The sequence below is a fragment of the Leucoraja erinacea genome, chromosome 7, assembly GCF_028641065.1.
Source record: "Leucoraja erinacea ecotype New England chromosome 7, Leri_hhj_1, whole genome shotgun sequence".
NCBI classification, from domain to species: domain Eukaryota; kingdom Metazoa; phylum Chordata; class Chondrichthyes; order Rajiformes; family Rajidae; genus Leucoraja; species Leucoraja erinaceus.
Genome location: NC_073383.1, coordinates 73668622 through 73694946, shown reverse-complemented (window position 1 = coordinate 73694946; position 26325 = coordinate 73668622). Strand labels below are relative to the sequence as shown.

The window sequence follows — 26325 nt, the reverse complement described above, 5'->3', positions numbered from 1 at the left end:
GCAACGAGGAGCGGCCTCCAACAGGAAGAGACCGGGGACTCTGGTGCTACGACTCACCGTCACCGTCGCGGGGCTGGCCGAGTCCGGAGCGGGTGGAGCGGCGGAGGAGCGCTGCTGCTGCTGCTGCTGCTGCGGCCCGACCGGAGAGTCGGAGGCTCCAACGGCAGGTCTGTGGATGGCGGCACCGGGAGCCCGCGGGTCCCTGGAGGGAGATCGCTTTTCAGGGCTCTCGCAACGGCGACTTCCCCCGCCCGAGTTGCGGGGTTGAAGAGCTCCTGGAGCGGGGCCTACATCACTGCCCCGCGTGGCTTCGAATGGCCACGGGACTCTGCGAGCGCACGCCGGGGGCTCTAACACCAAGACCCGGTGTGCGACCTTGCATCACCCGGCGTGGCTTTAATGGCCGCGGGACAATCGCCATCGCCAGCCGGGGGCTTTGACTTTGACTCTGACATCGGGGGGGAGAGTGCAGTGGAGAGATAAGTTTTTTTGGCCTTCCATCACAGCGATGTGATGGATGTTTATGTAAATTATGTTGTGTCTTTGGTCTATGTGTTTGTAATGTATGGCTGCAGAAACGACATTTCGTTTGGACCTCAAGGGGTCAAATGACAATTAAATGTATCTTGTATCTTGTATCTTGAAAGCATCCCCCCCATGTCATATCCTCCTTTTGTTCTCCCCCCCCCTTTCAGCAGACCCCCACACCGGATCCATCCTTTGGTACGCCACCCCTTGCTCACTCATGGGGTGAATACAAACAATTATCATGCCGTCCAGTGGCCTGCAGGCAGGCAGATTATTTTTTATGCCTGCTGCATTTTTCTATCCTCTCCGGAGGCCAGTGTCAGATATCTGATGCAACCAGTCATCTCCACTTTGTGTCAGAGCGGTGCACTCAAGACCGATCGCCTGCAGTCATCTCTCGCTATTCCCACTGACATCAATTAACAGGAATAAAAGTGAGTGCTTCTCAAGCGCATGTCTCCAGCTAATTGTCGCTGATCATCCAGAATCATTCCTGCGTTCTCCCCATATCCCTTGATTCTGTTAACCCTAAGAGCTACAGTGCCCTCCATAATGTTTGGGACAAAGACCCATCATTTATTTATTTGCCTCTGCACTCCACAATTTGGAATTTGGAATTAAAAAAATCACATGTGGTTAAAGTGCACATTGTCAGATTTTATTAGAGGGTATTTTTATACATTTTGGTTTCAACAGGTAGAAATTACAGTTGTGTTTATGCATAGCCCCCCCCATTGCAGGATCAGAAACACTCTTCAGGAGTCAGGTGTGGATTTATCAATGACCACTGTCCACGGAAGACTTAATGAACAGAAATACGGAGGCTACACTGCAAGATGCAAACTACTGGTTAGCCGCAAACATAGGATGGCCGAGTTAGTTTACCAAGAAGTACTTAAAAGAGCAACCACAGTTCTGTAAAAAAGGTATTTTGGACAGATGAGACAAAGATTAACTTATATCAGAGCGATGGCAAGAGCAAAGTATGCAGGAGAGGAGGAACTGGCCAAGATCTAAAGCATACCACCTCATCTGTGAAACACAGTGGCGGGGGTGTTATGGCCTGGGCATGTATGGCTGCTGAAGGTACTGGCTCACTTATCTTCACTGCTGATGGTAGTAGCATAATGAATTCTGAAAAGTATAGACACATCCTATCTGCTCAAGATCAAACAAATGCCTCAAAACTCATTGTTTAAGAAGGAACTGCAGATGCTGGAAAATCAAAGGTACACAAAAAAGCTGGAGAAACTCAGCAGGTGCAACAGCATCTATGGAGCGAAGGAAATAGGCAACGTTTTGGGCCAAAACCCTTCTTGAGACTCAGCGGATGCAGCAGCATCTATGTGATGAAGGGTTTCGGCCCGAAACGTCGCCTATTTCCTTTGCTCCATAGATGCTGCTGCACCCGCTGAGTTTCTCCAGCAATTTTGTGTACCCTCAAAACTCATTGGCTGGCGGTTCATTCTACAGCAAGACAATGATCCCAAACCTACTGCTGAAGCAACAAAGGAGTTTTTCAAAGCTTAAAAAATACTCAATTCTTCAGTGGCCAAGTCAATCACCCCATCTGAACCCAATTGAACATGCCTTTAATATGCTGAAGAGAAAACTGAAGGGGACCAGCTCCCAAAACAAGCATAAGCTAAAGATGGCTGCAATACAGGCCTGGCAGAGCATCACCAGAGAAGACACTCAGCAACTGGTGATGTCCATGAATCACAGACTTCATGCAGTTATTGTATGCAAAGGATATGCAACAAAATACTCTCATTCACATGACATTGCTGTGTCCTAAACATTATGGTGCCCTGAAATCGGGGGGACTATATAAACACTGCTGTAATATCTACATGGTGAAACCAAAATGTATAAAAATGTCCTTAATTCAAATCTGACAATGTGCACTTTAACCACGTGTGATTTTTTTTTCTATTACAAATCTCAAATTGTGGAGTACAGAAGCAAATAAATAAATCATGGGTCAGTAGAATCTCCCTGCTCCTATACTCAAATCTCTTTGCTATGACTTGAAGAATATTTCTCTCCGTGAAATACAACTATCTACTGACCGTGAAGGAAAAGGAAAGCCACATTTCAACGCTTTCTTGCTGCAAGGAAGAAGGGTGTAAATTTAATTTGACACACTCACAACTTCAAAAGGACATGAAATGTAAATTCAGTTGAATTCTAACGAATGTTGTATCAACAGCAGTGTTTTTGAAGAGTTTTTCTTCCCAGCTTTTATCAGGCAACTGAACCATCCCACCAACAACTTGAGAGCAGTCCTGAGCTACCGTCTACCTCATTGGAGACCCTCGGACTATCTGTGATTGGACTTTGCAAGGTTTTATCTTGCAACAAATGTAACTCACGGTATCTGTTGCACTGTGGACGACTCGATTGCAATCATGTATTGTCTTTCCGCTGACTGGTTAGCACACAAAAAAAGCTTTTCACTGTACCTCAGTACATGTGACAATAAACTAAACTAAACTAGTTCAACTTGAAAATAAACGAGTGAACCTCCCTGTAAACTCAACTCAAGAGTAGCGACTTACAACCAATGCTGAAATAAAAATGCAGAGATTTAGGTTTAGGTTTATTAATGTTGTGTGAATTAAGGTTTTGTGAAAAGCTTGGTTTTGCATGTGATCCAAGCAGATCATATAATAACCTACATAAATACAATTGTCAAAACTCAAAGAGCAATACGTATAGCAGAGGGGAAGATGCAGAATGCAGAATATAGCCCTCCGTATTGTACGTTGCCAGGACTAGATGGGCTGAGCTAAAGGGAGAGGTTGAGTAGGCTGGGTCTCTATTCCTTGGAGTGCAGGAGGGTGAGGGGTGATCTTATAGAGGTGTATACAATCGTGAGAGGAATAGATCGGATAGATGCACAGAGTCTCTTGCCCAGAGTAGGGGAAACAAAGACCAGAGGACAAAGGTTCAAGGTTAAGGAGTAAAGATTTAATAGGAAACTGGGAGGTAATGTTTTCACACAAAAGGGTAGTGGGTGTATGGAATAAGCTGCCAGAGGAGGTAGTTGAAGCTGGCACTTTCCTAACGTTTAAGAAACAGATAGATAGGTAAATGGCTAGGACGAGTTTGGAGGGACATGGGCCAAACGCAGCCCGGTGGGACTAGTGTAGCTGGGATATTTTGGGCGGTGTGGGCAAGTTGGGCTGAAGGGCCTGTTTCCACACTGTGTCACTCTACGACTATGACTCAAAATGACTGTGGAGGGATAAGTCTTTGACTATGTTGTCTGTTTTTTTTCTGAGGCAGCACGGTGTAGTTCTTGATTAGTACGGGCGTCAGGGGTTATGGGGAGAAGGCAGGAGAATGGTGTTAGGAGGGAGAGATAGATCAGCCATGGTTGAATGGCGGAGTTGACTTGATGGGCCGAATGACCTAATTCTGCTCCTATCATTTATGATCTTATGACCTTAGTTGGTGTCAATGGTGGGGTCTGGTCTGTGGGATGGACTGGGCTAAATCTACAGCCCTTGGCAAATACTTGCGTTCTTGGGCAGAGCTGTTCCCAAACCAAGCTGTGAAAGAACCCGACAGTATGCTTTCAATGTTGCATCTTTAGAAGGCTGTAATTGTCAATGGAGATGTGGCAAAATTCCTGAGTGTCCCAAGGAAGGAGATGAGGAGGAATTTCTTCAGTCAGAGGATGGCGAATCTGTGGAATTCTTTGCCACAGAAGGCCGTGAAGGCCAAGTCAGCGGATATTTTTAAGGCAGAGATAGATAGATTCTTGATTAGTATGGGTATCAGGGGTTATGGGGAGAAGGCAGGAGAATGGGGTTAGGAGGGAGAGATAGATCAGCCATGATTGAATTATGCCCCCTATCACTTATGACCTTATGACACTATACTTTGACACTGTGAATTGTGACAATGTAATGATGCAATGCCTTTCTTTGATCAGAAGTCCAGGGTGTTTCATTGTCATTTGTGTGCAATTAAATTCTTACTTGGAGCATCATTACAGACTTGTAAACACAATACACATAGATTATGTATAAAATCAGGAGAGGAATAGATCAGGTAGGCACACAGAGCCTCTTGCCCACAGTAGAGGGATCGAGAACCAGGGGGCATCGGTTCAAGGTGAAGGGGGAAATACTTTATAGGAGACTGAGGGGGTAACTTTTTAATGGAACGAGCTGCTGGAGGAAGTAGTTGAGGCAGGGTCTATTGCATCGTTTGAGAAGCTATTAGACAGGTACATGGATAGAACATTGACGCAAAAAGCTGGAGTAACTCAGCGGGACAGGCAGCATCTCTGGAGAGAAGGAATATGTGTCTCTTCTTCAGACTCGACCCGAAACGTCACCCATTCCGTCTCTCCAGAGATGCTGCCTGTCCCGCTGTGTTACTCAAACTTTTTGTGTCTACCTTCGGTTTTTACCAGCATCTGCAGTGCCTTCTTACACAGGTAAACATAGAAACATAGAAAATAGGTGCAGAAGTAGGCCATTCGGCCCTTCGAGCCTGTACTGCCATTCAATATGATCATGGCTGATCATCCAACTCAGTATCCTGTACCTGCCTTCTCTCCATACCCCCTGATCCCTTTAGCCACAAGGGCCACATCTAACTCCCTTCCTAAATATAGCCAATGAACTGGCCTCAACTATCTTCTGTGGCAGAGAGTCCCAGAGATTCACCAGTCTCTGTGTGAAAAATGGTTTTCTCATCTCGGTCCTAAAAGATTTCCCCCTTATGCCTAAACTGTGACCCCTTGTTCTGGACTTCCCCAACATCGGGAACATTCTTCCTGCATCTAGCCTGTCCAACCCCTTAAGAATTTTGTAAGTTTCTATAGGATCCCCCCTCAATCTTCTAAATTCTAGTGAGTACAAGCCGAGTCTATCCGAGTCATTGGCCTGTGGTAATTGTCCCAAGGGTGTAGGATACAACTAGGGTGTAGGATAGAACTAGTGTATGGGTGATCATTAGTTGACATTGACCTGGTGGGCCGAAGGGCCTGTTCTCACACTGTATCTCCAAACTAAACTAAACTAAAACCAAACTCCAGATAATAATTTTTCCTGTTTGCGTCAGAAGTACTTATTTCTAAGGTCATCCACCTAAACTATCAGGTTAAATTTTCTATCTCCACAGATACTGTCTGATCTGTTGGACATTCTCAGCATTTTATTTTATTTTTAAGCAGGAGCGGCCCCAGAGGGACAAAGATTTCCCCTTTATCCTTAAACTGTGACCCCTTGTCCTGGACTTCCCCAACATCGGTAAGAACGTTCCTGCATCTAGCCTGTCCAACCCCTTAAGAAATTTGGACATGGATAGGACAGGTTTAGAGGGATATGGGCCAAATGCAGGCAAATGGGACTAGTGTAGATGGGACGTGTTGGTCGCAGTGGGCAAGTTGGGCAGAAGGGCCCGTTTCCACACTGTATGACTGTGACTCTAAAACACACAATGAACAAGAGAAATCAATAAATTAATAAATCCAATACGAAAAATCGCAATAAAAAGAGGCTGAAGTTCCTGAAAATGATATAAACTGCGACATTGTTATGTTGCCTCACTGTACATTAACACTGTGGATTCTGACATGATACTATGTTACACTGTGAATTGTAACACTGTGAACTGAGACACCACACCTTTATGCTGTGACATTGTAATTTTGCAACATGGTGCAATCATAACATCGTATAATTGCTTACAAAGGTATTGCGGATGCAGGTTCACACCAAAGATAGACACAAAATGCTGGAGTAACTCAGCGGTACAGGCAGTATCTCTGGATAGAAGGAATGGGTGGTGTTTCGGGTCGAGACCCTTCTTCAGTGACAATTTAAAAGTGTTTAAGAAGGAACTGCAGATGCTGGAGAATCGAAGGTACACAAAAATGCTGGAGAAACTCAGCGGGTGCAGCAGCATGTATGGAGCGAAGGAAATAGGCAACGTTTCGGGCCGAAACCCTTCTTCAGACTGATGGGGGGGGGGGGGGGGAGGGGGGGAAGGGGGGGGGGGGAGGGGGGGAGAAGAAAGGGAAAAGGAGCAGGAGCCGGAGGGACTGAATGGGGATGGGCCTCCACCCGAAACGTTACCCATTCCTTCTCTCCAGAGATGCTGCCTGTCCCGCTGAGTTACTCCAGCATTTTGTGTCTTTCGTTTAATTGCTAACTGATATATAGTAACTAATTTTCAATAACTTTGTGTGAGCAATTATTTATGAAACTTTTTGACAGCAGGTCACTTGTAATATTGATGTCTAATGGAGCATAAACATATTTAAAAAAATACAATTCAAGACAATATATGTTTCAATGCAACCTTGTTTGTATACTGATTACATTACCATTCCAACTTTATTCGCATTATTTAAGATTCCCATTATTCATCATCAGGGACCCACACCACCCAGGTCACACTTTCAATTCATTCCTGCCATCATGAGGAAGATACAGAAAACAGTAACGTCCAGGCTCAGGAATAGCTACTTCTCGACAACCAACAGGCCATTGAACACCACAAACTCCAATTAAACTCCGAACTGCAGGACTTGTAACTAATACGTTCATTAGGTAATGAGTGATTGGAGCAGGCTTAGGCCATTCGGCCCATCAAGTCTACTCCTCCATTCAATCATGGCTGATCTATCCCTCTCCTAACCCCATTCTCTTGCCTTCTCCCCATAACCCCCGACACCCGTGCTAATCAAGAATCTATCTATCTCTGCCTTAAAAATATCCACTGACTTGGCCTCCACAGACTTTTGTGGCAATGAATTCCACCACCACCCTCTGACTAAAGAAATTCCTCCTCATCTCCTTCCTAAAGGAACGGCCTTTAATTATGAAGCTATGACCTCTGTTTCCTAGACTCTCCCACTTGTGGAAACATCCTCTCCGCATCCACTCTATCCTGGCCTTTAACTATTTGGTAAGTTTAGAAAGAATGAGTGCTCTGCCTCTATTTCAGCTCTCTCAGTGTGTATGTGTCATCTAAAATTGCCAGGTCTGCTATCCTTGCGAAGGTTTCTATAACAAATGTCATAAAATGTTTACTTTTGTTCACTTTAGAGATAGCAGGTGTAAACAGGCCCCTTCAACCCACCAAGACCACACAGACTAACACCACCCTATACCCTACATACACTAGGGACATTTTTTTTTAACATTTACAGCAAGCCAATTAACCTACAAACCTGTCCCAACAACTAGAATATTAACAAATCAAATGTTATCAACTAAATTTAATTTATCTATAGGTTGTAGACAAGGATGCCCGCTATCTCTGTTATTATTTGCACTCGCTATTGTGCCACTTGCAGAAAGTGTTAGGGCCCATCCAGAAATATACGGGTATAATACTAAAGACACTGTGAATAACATTTCTTTATATGCAGATGATGAATTGATTTATATTACAAAACCAGAAATTAGTATTCCAAACTTATTAAACCAAATAACTCAATTTGGTTTGTTCTCCGGATACAGAATCAATTGGAATAAAAGTGAAATCATGCCAATAACGGAACTCAATCCACATATACAACAATCCCCGTTTAAAATAGTTAATGAAAAATTTAAATATCTAGGAATTTATGTCACTAAGACATATGCCCCATTATTTAAATTAAATTTCCCCTCTTTACTGAATAAACTATATTCAGTATTGGAAAATACTCCCTATTTCAATGTTTGGTAGAATTAATGCCACAAAAATGATTTTTTTACCGCAATTATTATAACTTTCAATCAATCCCGATATAGCTCCCACATTTTTTTTTTAAAAGGTGGACTCCATTGTCTGGGATTATAAGAATCATAGAATAAGCAAAACACTTTTATGCAAATCAAAGATAAATGAAGGTTTAGCTTTACCGAATTTTTTGTTTTATTTCTGGGCAGTTAATATTAAAAAAATAAACATTTGGCTGGAAGAAATGGACCAACAACCAGATTGGTTAAAGATGGAAAAGGAGGATTGTTTACCTTTTGAAATTGGTTCGATTCTGTTTGCTACCTCAAAATTGAATAAAAAAACTTACAGGGAAAATCCTATAATATACATTGGTATGCGAATTTAGAAACAATTAAAAAAGACCTTAAAATTGGATAATTGATCACTCTTTCTCCCCATCGTGAACATTTAAACCTTCTATGTTGGATAAAGGTTTCATACAATGGAAAAATTATGGAATTAAAAGAATGGGACAACTTTATAAGAAAGGCACCTTTCTTTCATTTCAGGAGCTACAACAGACTTACAGACTCCACTGAAATTATTTTTTTTAGATATTTACTACTTAGAAATTATGTTAAATCAAATACACAAAACCTTAGAACTCGAGATCCAGAAATTCTTGATGATTGTTTGAGTAAATATCCTAATACAGATAAATTAATATCTCATATTTATAATATCCTATTAGATAGTGAGATACCACCGACGGATTTATATAGGCATGGGAAAATGAACCAAGCCAACCAATAACGAAAGATATTTGGGATGAAAGTTTACAACATATACATCAATGTTCATTAAATGCCAGACACTCTTTAATACAATTTAAAGTACTACATATATTACATTACTCCAAAACAAAACTAAATAGAATCTTCCCACATATCTCCGCTATCTGTGATAAATGTCAACATTTAGAGGCTAACCTAACTCACACATACGCAAACTGTATAAAAATCAAAAACTTCTGGACCGACATTTTTAGAATAATATCTATAGTTGTCAACACTCAATTGGATCCCGATTTAAAACTAATAATACTACGAATATCAGAACAAAGCCTAACACTTACAACAGCCCAAAGAAACTTTATCGACTATAGTATAATAACGGGGAAAAAATTAATATTAAAATTTTGGAAAGGTCCTATAACCCCCACAATTAAAATGTGGATTGTGGAAATGTCGGAGACCTTACATTTGGAAAGAATCAGACTTGTCTTAATGGACAAGCAAGAGCTTTTTATCAGAAAATGGTCTCCATTCATTGACTACTTCAAGGGGCAGACTGGCTCGGCATGTGAACCTGACTGAAACTCAAAATAAGGATTAGATGAAAAGTTATACTTTATAATTTACGAGCTTATCTCCAATGTTGTATTTTTAGTAAATTATTCCATTCTTCTTTATCATGCTTCTTCCTTTTTTTTATTATCTCTCTTTCTTATTTTCTATCTCTATATAAAAAAAACTAGAAGCATATCAATCGATAATATTAGTAATGTAGGAATGATATACATGAAATGTTTTTAATATGATATGTACCTGCCTCTAATAAAAAGATTATTAAAGAAAAAACAAAAAAGCTACAAACCTGTACAGCTTTGGAGTGTGGGAGGAAACCGAAGATCTCGGAGAACACCCACGCAGGTTGGCACAGTGGTGCAGTGGTAGAGTTGCTGTCTTACAGAGTTTGTACGGAGTTTGCGTGTTCTCATCGTGACCGCGTGGGTTTAATCCAAGATCTTCGTTTTACGCCTACACTCCAAAGACGTGCAGGTTTGTAGGTTAATTGGCTTGGGCTTTCGCACTTGGTACTAGTGTAAATTGTCACTAGTGTGTGTAGGATAGTGTTAATGTGCAGGGATCGCTGGTTAGCGCAGACTCGGTTGTCTGAAGGGCCTGCTTCTGCTCTGTATATTTAAAACTAAAACTAAAAAAATAAGGTCATGGGGAGAATGTACAAATTCCGTGCTGTCAAGCACCCGTTGTCAGAATCAAACACGGGTCTCTGGCACTGTAGGGCAGTAGCTCTGCCTCTGCACCACTGTGCCATCAATGTTGGGGTCATGTAAAAGCTCTTGCACAATAGAACCAACCTAGCTGGCAGAATCCTGCAGTTTTCAGCTAGCAAGCCTTAGGTTAATGATGTGGGTGGTTTTGAAGCACTCCTGCATATATCAGCAAGGCACTCCTGACCCGGAGCCAGGCGCGAAGACACATCGCCAAGTTAAATCAGCAACAAGCCCACAGCAAGCAGAATACTGAGTGCACGCTTTCAGTGGATGTGATGCACATGTTAAACCGTGAAGTAAGGCGATGGCTTGATGCCAGTTATTGGTGAACCTGAATCAGGCTAGCCGACTACAATTAAACATTTTGAACCTTATTCCAGTATGGAAATTTAAATTAAAAAACAGAGAGCACGGCTTTAAGGTGAGAGGAACAACGTTTAAAGGAGATGTGCAAGGGAAGTTTTTTTTTATACAAAAGGTGGCGGGGGCTTAATTTAGATTAGTTACGTTTTTTAATATTTAGTTTATTGTTTATTGTCAGAGAATAGCTTTTGTTGTGTGCTATCCAGTCAGTGGAAAGACAATACGTGGAGGGCTTGTAATGTATTGCCGTGGGTGGTGGTGGAGGCATATACCATTGTGGTATTTAAGGTAGACAAAAATGCTGGAGAAACTCAGCGGGTGAGGCAGCATCGTTGGAACGAAGGAACAGGCGACGTTTCGGGTCGAGACCATTTGGGTCCCAAAGGGTCTCGAACCGAAACGTCGCCTATTCCTTCGCTCCACAGATGCTGCCTCACCTGCTGAGTTTCTCCAGCATTTTTGTCTACCTTTGATTTTTCCAGTATCTGCAGTTCTTTCTTAAACATTGTGGTATTTAATGCCCCTGTCCCACTTAGGTCACCTGAACGGAAATCTCTGGAGACTTTGCGCCCCACCGAAGGTTTCTGTGCGGTTCCCGGAGGTTGCAGGTGGTTGCTGGAGGTTGCAGGTAGTGGAAGCAGGTAGGGAGACTGACAAAACACTCCGGGAACCGCACGGAAACCTTGGGTGGGGCGCAAACTCTCCACAGGTTTCCGTTCAGGTTTCCTAAGTGGAACAGGGGCATAAGAGGCTTTTACATGGGCACATGGAAGAGCAGAGAATAGAGAGGTATAGATCATGTGCAGACAGATGAGATCAGTCTAACTGGGCATCATGTTCGACACAACCATTGTGGGCTGATGGGTCACAAGTTATTGGAAGCAAGTTAGATTCAATCTGAGCTGTTATGGTTGTCCCTATCATTCTGTGCAGTTGTAAACACCCCAAGGTTACAAAAGATCAATGAAAATTGGGAAAAAATAGGTTACATTGAACACAAATGGATATGTAATGTTGCTTCAATTGACAAAAAATAAATGTAATCATATTTTATCTATATAATAGTTTTATAGATGGTTGCTTTTACATTATTGTGCCTCTGTCAGAATGAGAATAAATATTTTAGTTTGGTTTAGATAATAGTGGCACAGCTGTACAGTTGACTGAATTGCTTTCTTTAGTTTCAGCTTTAATGAACATTTGTTGTGATTCCATTTCTGAAAAGATTTGATATCAAGTTCTCCTCTGAAGTGTAAACGCAAAAATAAATCTTCTTCCGGAATGTTTCCATCAAAATCACAGCACGGTGGCGCAGCGGTAGAGTTGCTGCCTTAAGGGCCTGTCCCACTTAGGCAATTTTTTTGGTGACTGCAGGCAACTAGGCTGTCATCAAATGGTTGCCGGGGTGTCGCCTGTATGGTTGTGAGTAGTCTCCTCAGTCGCCCAAAGAGTCGTAGCGTGTTTCTTGTCGCTGCTGGATTTTCAACGTTGAAACATTTTCGGAGACAGTCGGTGACAGTGGGTTTGACGCCAATGAGCGTAGCGTGACTTCTCCTGACGTCGGTGCTGTCATCGTTGTCGCCGGGTTAACGTACGTTGTCGCCAGGTGACGTAGGTTGTCACCAGGTGCTGATTTGGGTTTTTTTTTGTTGTTAAAGTAATGATTCTATATCAAATTCTATGTCGAATGGGGGGGTCCAGGCTCCAGTTTTTCGGTGACCTGTTACAACTATGACAGTCGCCGGCAGTCGCCTAAATATAGCCTAAGTGGGACAGGCCCTTTACAGCGCCAGCGACCCGAATTCGATCCTGACTACGGGTACTGTTTGTACAGAGTTTGTACGTTCTCCACGTGACTTGCGTGCGTTTTCTCCGGGAACTCCTGTTTCCTCCCACACTCCAAAGACGTACAGGTTTGTAGGTTAATTGGCTTGGAGTAAATGTAAAATTGTCACTCGTGTGTGTGTAGGATAGTGTTGATGTGCGGGGATCGCTGGTCGGTGCGGACTTGGTGGGCTGAAGTGCCTTTGCATCTCTAAACTAGACTAAAGCAAAACATTACATTGACGTGATGCATGGGAGTGATGTCACAGTGAGGCATAGGATGAGATTATCAGATTAAATATATCAAGCTGATGGACTTTAAAGGTTCACTCCAAAGCCTCAATCAAACATTAACAAATAAATCAGGTGGTAACATTTTTTTCTCACCTCAGTCTTAAATGGCCTCCCCTTTATTCTAAGACTGTGGCCCCCTGTTTCTGGACTCGCCCAACATTGGGAACATTTTTCCTGCATCTAGCTTGTCCAGTCCTTTTATAATGTTATACGTTTCTATAAGATACCCCCTTATCCTTCTAAACTTCAGTGAATACAAGCATAGTCTTTTCAATCTTCTACAATTAACCTGCACACCTTTGGGTGGAAACTCGGAAAAAATCCACGCAGGACACTGGGAGAACGTACAATCTCCACACAGACAAGCACTCCGTTGTCAGGATCGATCCCGCGTTTCTGGCGCTGTAAGGCGGTAGATTTACCGCTATGCCACCTTGCCCCCCTTAGATCATGACTTATTTCCTCTCGCACTCATCTGAGAATGCGGTGCAATGCACATTAATTTAATGCACCAATGGACATTTTGTCTTTCTATTTTCATGGTCTACATGCTTGGTTACTTCATAATCCATTACCACTTTGATTTGCAACTGGAGTTTGTACATTATTTATACAGATCAAACAGTCAGAGACCAACAAGAGATCGACCATCAGCATTATAATTCATTCTACAAAATACAGGGTTTGATCCAGTGAAAAGCAAAGATGTCGTCTCACCTGTCATGTTGCAGTACACAAGAAGGGGCTTCAGTGAACCGCTTCCATCGGGATCAATGGAGAAGAAGTCTGACATTTGCCCTCTGTGTCTGTAAGCTTCACACGACTTTTCATACAAAGCTGCAGAGAGAAAAGAGAAAAAAGCATCTTAAATTATGAATGCTCAGCAACACATTAACAAAAATAGAGGCATAGAGATGACAGCCCCCATAATAGTTTGGAGACACAGGATTCAAAGTGTCATAGAGGGATAGAGTGAAGAAACAGGCCATTTGGCCCAAATTGCCCACACTAGCCAACATGTCTCAGCTACACGAGTCCCAACTGCATGATCCATATCCCTCTAAACCTGTCCTATCCATACACCTGTCTAACTGTTTCTTAAACGTTGTGATAGTCCCAGCATCAACCACCTCCTCTGGCAGCTTGTTCCATACACCCACCACCCTGTGTGTGAAAAAGTTACCCCTCAGATTCCTATTAAATCTTCTCCCCTTCAACTTGAACCTATGTCCTCTGGTGCTCGATTCTGCTACTGTGGGCATGCGGCTGTGCATCTACCCGATCTATTCTTCTCATGAATTTATACACTATCCAGATTCCAGAATCTGCAGATGCTGGAATATTGGGCAAAAGATAAGTACTGTAGCAACTCAGCAGGTCAGGCAGCATCTGTGGAGGGGGAGAAGTGACCCTCGTCTTGAGGCGTCAACCATTCCTTCCCTCCAGAGATGCTGCCTGTCCCGCTGAGTTGTTCCAGCATTTTGTGTCTATCGCAGAAATATCTCAACGGGTAAAACGGCATCTCTGGTCTCTTTCAAGAAGGGTCCCGACCAGGAATGTCAGCTATCCATCCATGTTCTCCAAAGATGCTGCCTGTCCCTCAGAATTGTGTACCTATCTGTGGAGGGAATGGGCAGACGATGTTTCGGTTTGGGACCCTCCTTTGGACTGTGATAGTTTAGTTTAGTTTAGTTTAGAGATACTGCGTGGAAACATGCCCTTCAGCCCATCGAGTGCATCCCGACCAGCGATCCCCTCTACATTAATAATAATAATAATAATAATGCATTTTATTTGCTGGTGCCTTTCTGGACACCCAAGGACACCTTACAGGACATAAAATCACAATGCATTTATCAATATTAAAATCAAGTTGATTAAAAACAAAAAACAAAAAAAACAAAAAAAAACATTAACACTATCCTACACACACTGGGGACAATTTTACTTCGGAGTCACGTGAGGGACTCCATGAAGAAGCCCGCCCACAGCGCATGCGTGTCATATCGCAAACAACGCATGAACGAGTCGCACCTGGGGAGGACGTCCCCGTGAATGGGAGAATAAAAGCCGACGAACGGCAGGTAAGTGACTCTGCATTGCTAACTTGTTTTAGGAATGGACAGAGTGCCTACAAGAAAGTCGGTGAGGAAGCAGCAAATGAGTCGGGAAGGAGCCGGGGACCTGCAGCAGCAGCAGCCGTTGCCACAGGTGTTATCCATGGAGGAACCTGTGATGCCCGACTTGAGCCCCGCGCCGGCTAAATCGATTTCTCGACCGGGCGGGAAGGCAAAACGTAAGTCCCACCACCTTAATTCGGGTGGTGGAGACAGTCCTTACCAGTTCAGGGGAACTGAGGAGCAGCTGCGGGATATGGAGCAGCCAGGAGCGGCCAGCCCTACGGAGCTGGAAAGCCGCTATCAGTGGATGGATGTCCAGCCGCCGACGACAGGTGCTCGTGAGTACCGGGGTCGGGAAGCGCGGCAGGATAGCACGGAGCGGCCGGGAGCGACCAGTGCAGGAAGGCATGGGGACCGGCAACGGGTACCGCGAGCGACTAGTGCCCGAGTGCACGGAAGTCGGTTGGAGCGGCCCGGGAAGCACCCGCGATCGACCAGCGCCCGAGAGCGCGAAAGTCGGCTGGAGCGGCTGCTGGACGAAATTGTCCTACGTGGCAGGCTCCGTGAGAGGGAAGATAGCCACAGTGGGCACTATGTAAGCCCCACAGCAGGTTCCCTTAAAGGGCTGCAAGATATCTCAGACTCCTCTGAGGGGGATATTGAAAGTCTGATGAGCTCACAATCGGAGCAAGAGGTGGATTCGGCTTCTCCCATTGAAGGGAGGGAGCATAACTTACTGGATATGGTGGGACAGTATTTTCAGCAGCAGCAGACCGGCAAGGACCTCGAGGAAAGGATGGCTGCAAGTATCGAATACATGTCCACACACCAGTTGCAGGCTAATACGATGGCTGAAGTATTGGCAAGGCATTTACCACCTGGGAATTGTAATGCGCTGCATGTAGCCAGTGTTAACAAGTGTATTTGGAAGCATGTGGGGGGCGGTATCAGAAATCAGGATCTTAAGGTCCAAAACGCCCTCAAGAGTCTCCCAGCGGGGCTCACAGCTCTGGCCCGTTCCTTTGAGACTGTGGAAATGAATAGCGACCAAAAGGATGCATTAGCATTACTGTGTAATGTGCAGTTTGAATTGAATAACTTAAGGAAGGGAGCTATTCAGCCGGTACTTGACCCTAAATTCGCGGTCTTGTGCAAGGAGAGGGATATTAAACCTCAAACGCTTCTATTTGGTGGAGACTTGTCTAAGCAGGTCAAAGAGTTGGATGAGGAGGCCAGGACTTTGGGGCTGATAAGGGCAGCGAAGGGGTACCTAGGTAGAAGGTATCAACCCTATGGGCGTCCTAGAAAGGGTGGCCAATTTAATACCACCAGGAATTGGAAAGAGAGGAGCCCACAGAGGCAACAGCGTCCTTTTTTAGGGTTTGGCCCGGGACGTCCGCAGTGGAAAATGAGGAAGCCAGTACATCAGCAGCCATCGTATACCCAACATCAAGGGCCTCCACATCAGCGCACCAAAACAAGAAAATAAATAAATTATCACCGATAACCATGGAGGTAGGTGAATCTGCGGCTCCGAAAGTTGTAGGGAGCACGGAGGTTGGAGGGGTATTGCAATTTCATTTGCAAGCATGGTGCAGTATAACTAAGGACAGATTTATCCTTAGCAGTATTAAGGGATATCTCATAGAGTTTATCCATGAACATAACCCTCCAATACAACATACACCAGACAGGAAATATATACTTACTAAAGTAGAACAAGCGAAAGCTCACATAGAAATAAAAAGATTATTTAATCAAGGAGTCATTGAACAAACCAAACCTGAAAAACAGGAGTTTGTATCCAACATATTTATTAGGAATAAGAAAGATGGGGGTTGTCGAGTTATTATTGATTTGTCAACACTTAATAATTTTGTGCAATATGTTCATTTTAAAATGGATACGTTTAGCACTGCTATAGACTTAGTGTCTAAAGGCTATTTTATGGCAAGTATTGACCTTAAGGATGCTTACTATACAATACCCATTAGATATAGGCACAGGAGGTTTTTGAAATTTAATTGGATGGGACAGCTTTGGCAGTATAAGGCTTTGCCAAATGGACTTACGTCTGCGCCCAGGTTGTTTACAAAAATTCTAAAACCAGCCTTGGCACTGCTGCGACAACAAAATCATAGAGTAATGGCATATTTGGATGACATCCTTATAGTGGGGAAAACTTATGAATTGGCATGTCAGGCAGTGGAGGCCACCAAGCAATTGTTTCAACACCTGGGGTTTATTATCCATCCAATTAAGTCCAATTTAACACCATCAACTAAAATGGATTACCTGGGGTTCACCATTAACTCAATTGATATGCTAGTGACTTTACCTCTAGGGAAAGCCACAGAGATACAAAGTGATTGTTTAGAGCTTATTAATACTGTTAAGCCATCCATTAGACGGGTAGCCAGAATGATTGGGAAAATTGTGGCTGCTTTTCCTGCCATACAATTTGGACCATTACATTACCAAAACTTACAGAGAGATAAAATTAGAGCACTTAAAAAGAATAGAGGCCATTTTGATAGGCCAATGGAGCTAACAATTGACGCTATAAAAGAACTACAATGGTGGGAACACAATGTTAAGTATGGCTCCAAACCAATAGTTATTGATAACCCGTCTATGGTATTACAAACAGATGCCAGTGCAATTGGTTGGGGTGCTACGGATACCATCTCGAGCTGTGGAGGGAGATGGAATATTCAAGAAGCTAACCTACTAATCACCACGGGTATAAATTATTTGGAAATGCTGAGTGCATTTCATGGGCTAAAGTCTTTTTGCTCAGGAATGAGCCAGCAGCATGTTAGGTTGCAGATAGACAATACCACGGTGGTGGCATATATAAATCATATGGGTGGAAATATATCAATATCTTGTGACAAGTTGGCTAATTTAATTTGGCAATGGTGTATCCAAAGGGATATTTGGTTATCGGCTACGTACCTGCCAGGGGTACTAAATTCAGTGGCGGACGCCAGGTCACGTAAATTTAATGAAAAATACAGAATGGATGTTGAATAAAAAGGTCTTCGGGGTAATCATAGAAAAGTATGGAAGACCGGATATTGATCTTTTTGCATCCAGGTTAAATCACCAATTATCAAGGTATGTATCATGGGAACCAGATCCTGGGGCAGAAGCTACAGACGCGTTTTCTCTGCACTGGGGGAAATGGTTCATATATGCATTTCCTCCTTTCTGCCTCATCAATCGGGTACTAAGAAAAATTCAACAGGATTCGGCATCTGGGATTCTCATAGTACCTGATTGGCCCACTCAACCATGGTTCTCGGTGATACAGGATATGGTTTTGGAACCATTTATGCACTTGAAACATAGTAATAAGTTGCTGGTGCATCCAGTAACCCACGATAGCCATCCGTGTTATAAATATATTAATTTGTTGGCTTGTAGACTTTAAAGGAACCTCTACGAGACATGGGGCTATCCAGTAGAACGGTGGATATGATTACTGCAGCCCAAAGGAAGTCAACACAAAAACAATACTTATGTCACATTAAAAAATGGATTAATTACTGTTGTTATAATCATCTGGACCACAGGGATAAGAATGTGCCGGCAGTGCTAGAGTTCCTCACCAGTCTACACTACCAAGGACTTGGTTATAGCACTATTAATAGTGCGAGAAGTGCTTTATCTACCATTTTGTGGCAAGGATCAGATCACCTGTCAGTGGGGTCTCATCCGCTGGTAATAAAATTGTTGAGAGGAATCTTTAACACCAGACCTCCTAAACCTAGGTATACCCAGATCTGGGATGCAGGAGTGGTCCTCAACTTGCTTAGAACTTGGTCGCCGGCCACAGCATTGACGCTGGACATGTTAACTCGCAAAATGGTTATGCTGATGGCGTTGGTTACAGCACAGAGGGTCCAGTCACTGCAAAAGTTGAGACTGGATAGTTTCTCTAAGATGGCAGGACGGTTGGTCTTTGTTATACAGGAGTTGGTTAAACAGAACAGACCAGGATCAGCAGGACAAGTCCTTGAATTTCTGGCTTACCCGCAGGACGAACGCCTCTGTGTAATGACACATATTTTATTGTATATTGAACGGACTAAGGCCGTCAGAGGCAAAGAAATGGGGCTGTTAATCAGCTATAGGAAACCTTATAAAAGGGTGTCTACTCAGACTATTTCTAGATGGATTAAATATGGCTTAAATAAGGCAGGAGTGGACACTAATGTTTTTAAATCTCACTCCACTAGGGCGGCAGCTACATCCGCAGCAAAACGCCTTGAGGTCTCCATGGACCAAATCCTCAGGACGGCAGGATGGTCGTCGGAGAGGACATTTCAAAGATTCTATAATAAACCACTTAGTGGTATAGAGTCGTTTTCGGGGAAACTTTTAAGTTCCGTGTTATAATTTATCCCTGAGGAATAAGGGTTATGATTTGATTTAATAAATATTATTTATTGTTACGTTATACAATTCGCATTAAGTTTCTGGTTTTTGAAATCATTAACAATTTCTCCCAAACTACCAAGGCAGTTGTGAAGCATGGACTCGGATTTCCAGGGCGTGAGGTCACAGAGCTTTGAAATCTTCATGGAGTCCCTCACGTGACTCCGAAGTAAAATAGTAAGATTAAACGAGAACTTACCAGTTTGAAGTTTGATCTGTATTTTATGAGGAGGAACGTTGAGGGAATACATGCCCTCCGCTCCCACCCTCATAGGGTCATATCTGGAGCTGGTATCTCTTTGTAATCTTGCTATTTTAGGTCAATATTGGGTATCTGTGACCTCACACCACTGCTTTGAAGGATGACACGCATGCGCTGTGGGCGGGCTTCTTCATGTATTCCCTCAACGTTCCTCCTCATAAAATACAGATCAAACTTCAAACTGGTAAGTTCTCGTTTAATCTTACTATTTGCACTTATACCAATCCAATTGAGCTACAAACCAGTACGTCTTTAGAGTGTGGGAGGAATCCGAAGTTCTCGGAGAAAACCCACGCGGCCACGGGAAGAACGTACAAACTCCGCACAAACAGCACCCGTAGTCGGGATCGATCACTGTTCTCTGGCGATGCAAGCGCTGTAAGGCAGCAACTCTACCGCTCCACCACCATGATAGTTTAGGTTCGAGTTTAGTTCAGTTTATTGTCACGTGTACCGAGGTGCAGTGAAAATAATTTTTGTTGCGTGCTCTCCAGTCAGCGAAAGGACAATAAATGATTATAATCAAGCCGTCCACAGTGTACAGATATAGGGTGAAGTGTATAACATTCAGTGTAAGGTGAAGTCCAATTAAAGATTGTTCAAAGGTCTCCAATGTGGTAGATGGGAGGTCAGGACCACTCTCTAGTTGGAAAGAGAACAGTCAGTTGCCTAGCAACAGTTTAGAGATACGGCAATGGAAACAGGCCCTTCAAACCACCATCCATCGATCACCAGTTCACACTAGTTCTTGGGGCAAGAAGTCTAGCAATTGAAGTATTCTGAGGAAAAATAAATGAAGAGTCTGTTTGGAGTGTAAAATATGAAAGAGGCCTTTTATCAAATGGGACCACTACTAACGGTGGAAAACATTTCTAGGAGTCCTTGTACGTGATCTGCAGAGGTGAGTATGAAAGTACAGCATTTAATTAGGAAGCAAACATATTGTTATGGTTTATGGCAAGAAAACTTGAATACAAAAGTCCCGGTTTTGCAACTGCCGATTGCTAAACACTTTAACTCCCCCTCCTATTCCCACACTGACCTTTCTGTCCTGGGCCTCCTCCACTGTCAGAGTGAGGCCCAGCGCAAATTGGAGGAACAGCACCTCATATTTCGCTTGGGCAGCTCGCAACCCGGTGGCATGAATATTGATTTCTCTAACTTCAAGTAACACTTGCTTTCCCTCTCTCTCCGTTCCTTCCCCACCCTAGTTCTCCGATTAGTTTCACTGTCCTCCTGATTCATTTTACTGATTATCTACCCTCGTTGTCACCTTCCCCTCAGCTAACAGTGAACCATTCTGCACTTCCTTGATCATCCTCTGCTTTGATCTGTCTTCTTCACACCTTACCCTTCCGCATATCTCCAGTCACCCTCCATCCTGACTCTCTGTCCGAAGAAGGGTCTCAACCCGAAACGTCACCCATTCCTTTTCTCCAGAGACGCTGCCTGTCCCGCTGAGTTACACCAGCATTCTATGTCTATCTTTGGCGTATACTGTGCAAAGTACTTATGATACGGAGTAATTAGATATCATAACAAGTACTTTAATTTGGATACGTATAGAAACCATCGAAATGTGTACTGCAGGCTCCAAATCATATGTTGAACCACTAGCATGGCTGCACCATGCCACCAGGTGGTGGTGTGGAAGACCTGACATGGATTATGGATCAGGTGATCAGCAGCAAAACCAGACATGGATCAAATCAGCAATACAGTTTGATCTACATATACCAGAAGTGCACTTACTTTCTATACATGAATGCAAACGTCGGCAGGTTATACTTCATTTATATAAGGCATTGTTGAGAGGACCTGTTACTGACTAAGGAATAGATCTCAGTGCATTGCTCCACTAAGTATAGATACGATGAACCAAAGGCCTTTGTTATGTGCCAAAGCATTTCTCTGATCTGATGATATATCCAATGCCTATTGTAGCCCAACAACATCCCAAAGGGTCGATGGGCCGAATGGCCTTCTCCTGCACCTATTGTCTATTGTCTATTGTCAAAGCATCTCCCCATCAGTTGAGCACTTTTTATGTTTAGTCATTAAGGGACTTCAGAATTAAGGGACAGAGGTTTAGGGGTAATATGAGGGGGAACTTCTTTACTCAGAGAGTGGTAGCGGTGTGGAATGAGCTTCCAGTGGAAGTGGTGGAGGCAGGTTCATTGGTATCATTTAAAAATAAATTGGATAGGCATATGGATGAGAAAGGAATGGAGGGTTATGGTATGAGTGCAGGCAGGTGGGACTAAGGGGAAAAAAAAAATTTGTTCGGCACGGACTTGTAGGGCCGAGATGGTCTGTTTCCGTGCTGTAATTGTTATATGGTTATTATATGGTTATATGGTTATTGTTGCAAGAACAAAATAAAGATGTAACCTGCAAATAACTAAACCTCCCAAACAATGCTAAGATTAGGGGTGGCATGGTGGTGCATCGGTAGAGTTGCTGCCTGACAGCGCCAGACACCCAGGTTTTGTGAGTCCTGACTACGGGTGCTGTCTGTACGGAGTTTGTACGTTCTCCCCGAGACCGCATGGGTTTATTCGCAGCTGCTCCGGTTTCTTCCCACACTCCAAAGACGTACAGGTTTGTAGGTTGATAGGCTTTGGTAAAGATTGTAAATCTTCGATAATGCTCATCGGTGTGGACTCAGTGGGCCTATTTCCACGCTGTATCTCTAAACTAAACTAAAATAAAGAAATAGATTTGAATGCTGGTAGTATTGGTTAAGATCTGTGGACAAATTTGCTTGATTACTGTGGCATAATTTTTTTATCTCAATCTTAGAGGAGAGGAGAGAATCTCAAAGGACTGTCTCATCTGAAAAATCATATTAAAGCAATCCATCAGCAGTGCACTGGCCCCACAGCAGAAGCATCTACGTCGCTGGGCTGTAAACTGGAAGTATCCCAAGCTAATTCTGCCACCACCATCATCTATTGCAACAAGTGATGACTTCCACTGATTGTCGCCAGAAGCTTGCGTCGTTTTCAGGACAGACGATGACAGCGATATCAACATTTGAAACATGGAAGATAGACACGAAAGAAGAGGCAGATTAGATCCTCAGACTCTCAATTCTTCTTAGGTAGTTAGTAGTCAGTAGTCAGGATCGAACCCGGGTCCCTGGCACTGGAAGGCAGCAACTCTACCGCTGCGCCACCGTGCCGCATGAAAGGTGATGCGAATTTCAGCATCCATTTCGATAACGCTGTGAGACAGGACATCTTTTCCACAATGCTTTCCGTGAAACTTCATTGTCAAAGGACAATATCGTGAAGCAGAGGACTTTTGATTTGCAGATGCTAAACCTCACAATCGGAGAGAAGGAATGGGTGACGTTTCGGGTCGAGACCCTTCTTCAGACTGATTTACAAAAGTTTGCACATTCCATCAGTCTGAAGAAAGGTCTCGACCCGAAACGTCACCCATTCCTTCCCTCCATGGATGCTGCCTCACCCGCTGAGTTACTCCAGCATTTTGTGTCTTCCTTCGATTTTATCCAACATCTGCAGTTCTTTCTTACACAAATGTTAAGATAATGCCCAGTTTTAATGCTTCATTGAAAGGATTAAGAGTGGTATGGGACTTAACGTTGACCAAATGCAAGTATTATCGTCACATTATAGATTTAGTTGTTGCTGTATTGTTGTTGTATTCAATTTATTGTCATTATCTCATTTTAGAGACAACAAAATGAATTTTCCTTACAGTCAAGTATCATAAAAAATAAATAAATAATAAATAAATAAAACATAATAATTTAAAAAAAGCACAAACTCAGAAGTCCGCGACACAACATAACCACAACACAACACAGTGGCACCAAAGTTGAGGAAGGTACCATAGTCCAGCCAGCCTCCCCTCCGATCTTCCCAGATGTTCGGAATATGAACATCATTTCAAACATAACCCATTGGCAGAGTGGTAGACCTCCTGCTTGCAGCGCCAGAGACCCAGGTTCCACCCTCAATAAGGGGACTGTCTGTATCGAGTTTGCACATTCTCCCTGTGACCACGTGGGTTTCTCTGGTTTCCTCCCACATTCCAAAGACACCCAGGCGTGTATGTCAATTGGCCTCTGTAAATTGGCCCCTAATGCGTCAGGTAGAACTGGTCAGCACGGACTCAGTGGGTCGAAGGGCCTGCTTCCACGCTCTATCGCTAAAGACTCAATACTAAAAACATAACATCTATATGGAGTTAGCAGGTTTCCATGGGACCACAAGGGTTTTCTCTGGGTGCTCTGGTTTCCTCCCACATTCTAAAGACGTGCAGGTTTGTACTGTATGTCAATTGGCCTCTGTAAATTGTCCTCGAGTGTCCCCTACATCACTATCTCTTGGTGTACCTATAATGACTGATTAGTCATCTAACACACTTTTTGATTATTAATCTGACATTATCATTTATTTTAGTGATAGTGTTCTTTTAAAATTAATGAGAATTATGATGAAAATATTTCACATTATATTTTAGTCCCCCTTGTTATTTTACATATGTCTATTACTATTTCATATAACACATAATGAAAAGGAAATTAAAGTAATATTTTAGAAATTAATTATATATTATCCCCTGATTAATTTATGTTATAACGATTAACTTAATGGGATTTTGTTTCAAATAATGGAAATATATAATTTTAATACAATGACACAGACCATAATGTGTGCTGAGGAATTTCACAGTGAACTGACAATATTTCATTATTTAAATTTAAACATAATAGTCATAAAGTCATATGGCGTAGAAACGGCCCTAAGGCCCAACTTGCCCACACCGACCAACATGTCCCATCTACAATAGACACAAGATGCTGGAGTTAAGAGCCTTTCCCACTTTCACCACTTAATTCTTTCATCCCAACCATTTTTTTACTCGTGGTCATTTTTTATCGGGCTGGAAAAGACGTCCCAACTCACCTGATGCCACGAGTACCTACGGCTAGCATAATGAGCCGCTATGATATATCTAGAAACTCCTACGGACTCGTTACGAACATTCTGTGAGTGAATCAGGGGTAAACCTGGGAGAATTTGTGAATTACCTCGTGAAAGTGGGGCATGCCCTTTGCTCAGCGGGACAGGCAGCATCTCTGGAGAGAAGGAATGGGTGATGTTTTGGGTCGAGACCCTTCTTCAGACTTGTGTCCCATCTACACCAGTGCCACCTGCCTGCGTTTGGCCCATATCACTCTAAACCTGTCCTATCCATGGACCTAACTATTTCTTAAACGTTGGGATCATCCCAGCCTCAACTACCTCCTCCGGCAGCTTATTCCACACACACACTACCCTTTGTGTGAGAAAGTTACCACTAAGATTTCTATTAAATCTTTCCCCCTTCACCTTAAACCTACGTCCTCTGGTCCTTGATTCCCCAACTCTGGGCGTACCATGGATAATTATAATGTTAAAGCACATTTTATAAAATGGGTATTAAAAATATATACAATTGTAGAGTGGTGTTGATGTGCAGGGATCGCTGGTCGGCACGGACTCGGTGGGCCGAAGGGCCTGTTTCCACGCTGTATCTCTAAACTAAAACTACCTTATCTATGCCTCTTAGAATGTCAGATTGCCTTGCAGATCCAACTCAGACCAGATGCACTTCCATAACTGCACTGACTGCAGTTGGGATTGGAAGACTGGAGTTAAAAAAGTAAATCATAAAATATTAATGCTCCAATTTCTTCAAGCATTTGTATGGGGGCTCCTCAGAGACGCACTTCTGTCCAACCACCTTGAACTATTACACAGTTAACATTCCTGACACAGCTGTATGACACAATAGGGCAGCACGGTGGCACAGAGGTAGAGTTACTGCCTTAAGGGCCTGTCCCACGAGCATGCGCCTGCATGCAGCGAGCATGACCAAACCGGAAGTGGGGGCCGCGCGGAGGTCGAGTGAGTGACGTGAAGTTCGAACGAAGTCCGCGGGAAGTTTGGCATCAAGATGCTGCGTACGGCGTCAAGACCCTGCGTATGCCCGTCGAGGCGGTGCGTACGGCGTTGAGGCGGCTGCAGGCCGGCAGGCTGTTGCCGCGCGGAATTTTTGAACACGGTCAGTTTTTTGGAGCCCCCCGCGATGTCGGGACCAGCTCCGCACAACTCCATACGGCTGCGGAGATTGAAGTGGGACTGGCCCCGCGAGGCCCTATGGCTTAAGCGACCACGTTAGGTCGCGCTTACTGCATGGAGTCGCATGGTCGTGGGACAGGCCCTTAACAGAGCTGGGGACACGCGTTCGACCCCGACTATGGGTGCTGTCTGAACGGAGTTTGTACTTTCTCCCCGTGACCTGCGTGGGTTTTCTCCTCGATCTTCGGTTTCCTCACACACTCTAAAGACGTACAGGTTTGTACGGCTAAATGGCTTGGTATAATTGTAAATTGCCCCTAGTGTGTGTCGGATCGTGCTAGTCTAGTCGCTGGTCAGAGCGGACAAGGTGGGCTGAAGAGCCTGTTTCCGCACTGTATCTCTAAACTAAACTAAACAATTGTAGGTGTGTTATTACACTTTTTTTTTAAAATGAATGTACTTTAAAATTATATTTAAGCTTGGTATCACTGGCTTAAAGCCACCAACGTTCAAATCTCAATCCAATGAAGTCTGGTAGGAAAGACAGGTATGGTAGTCAATATAGACCTCATGATGAACATCTAGAACATAGAACTGTACAGCAGAGCAACAGGCCATATAACCCACAATAACTGTGCT

The 26325-nt window shown here is 43.5% G+C and overlaps 1 protein-coding gene across 1 annotated transcript in view; it reads right to left on the bottom strand.

Moving 5' to 3' along the window:
• The window catches only part of LOC129699107 (contactin-associated protein-like 5), a 1038064-nt gene that overhangs the window by 354452 nt on the left and 657287 nt on the right, over nucleotides 1-26325 (bottom strand). Inside the window, exon 12 of the mRNA XM_055638766.1 lies at nucleotides 13481-13600. Within this exon, the coding sequence (XP_055494741.1) occupies nucleotides 13481-13600 (120 nt within the window). The remainder of the gene's footprint in view (nucleotides 1-13480; nucleotides 13601-26325) is intronic.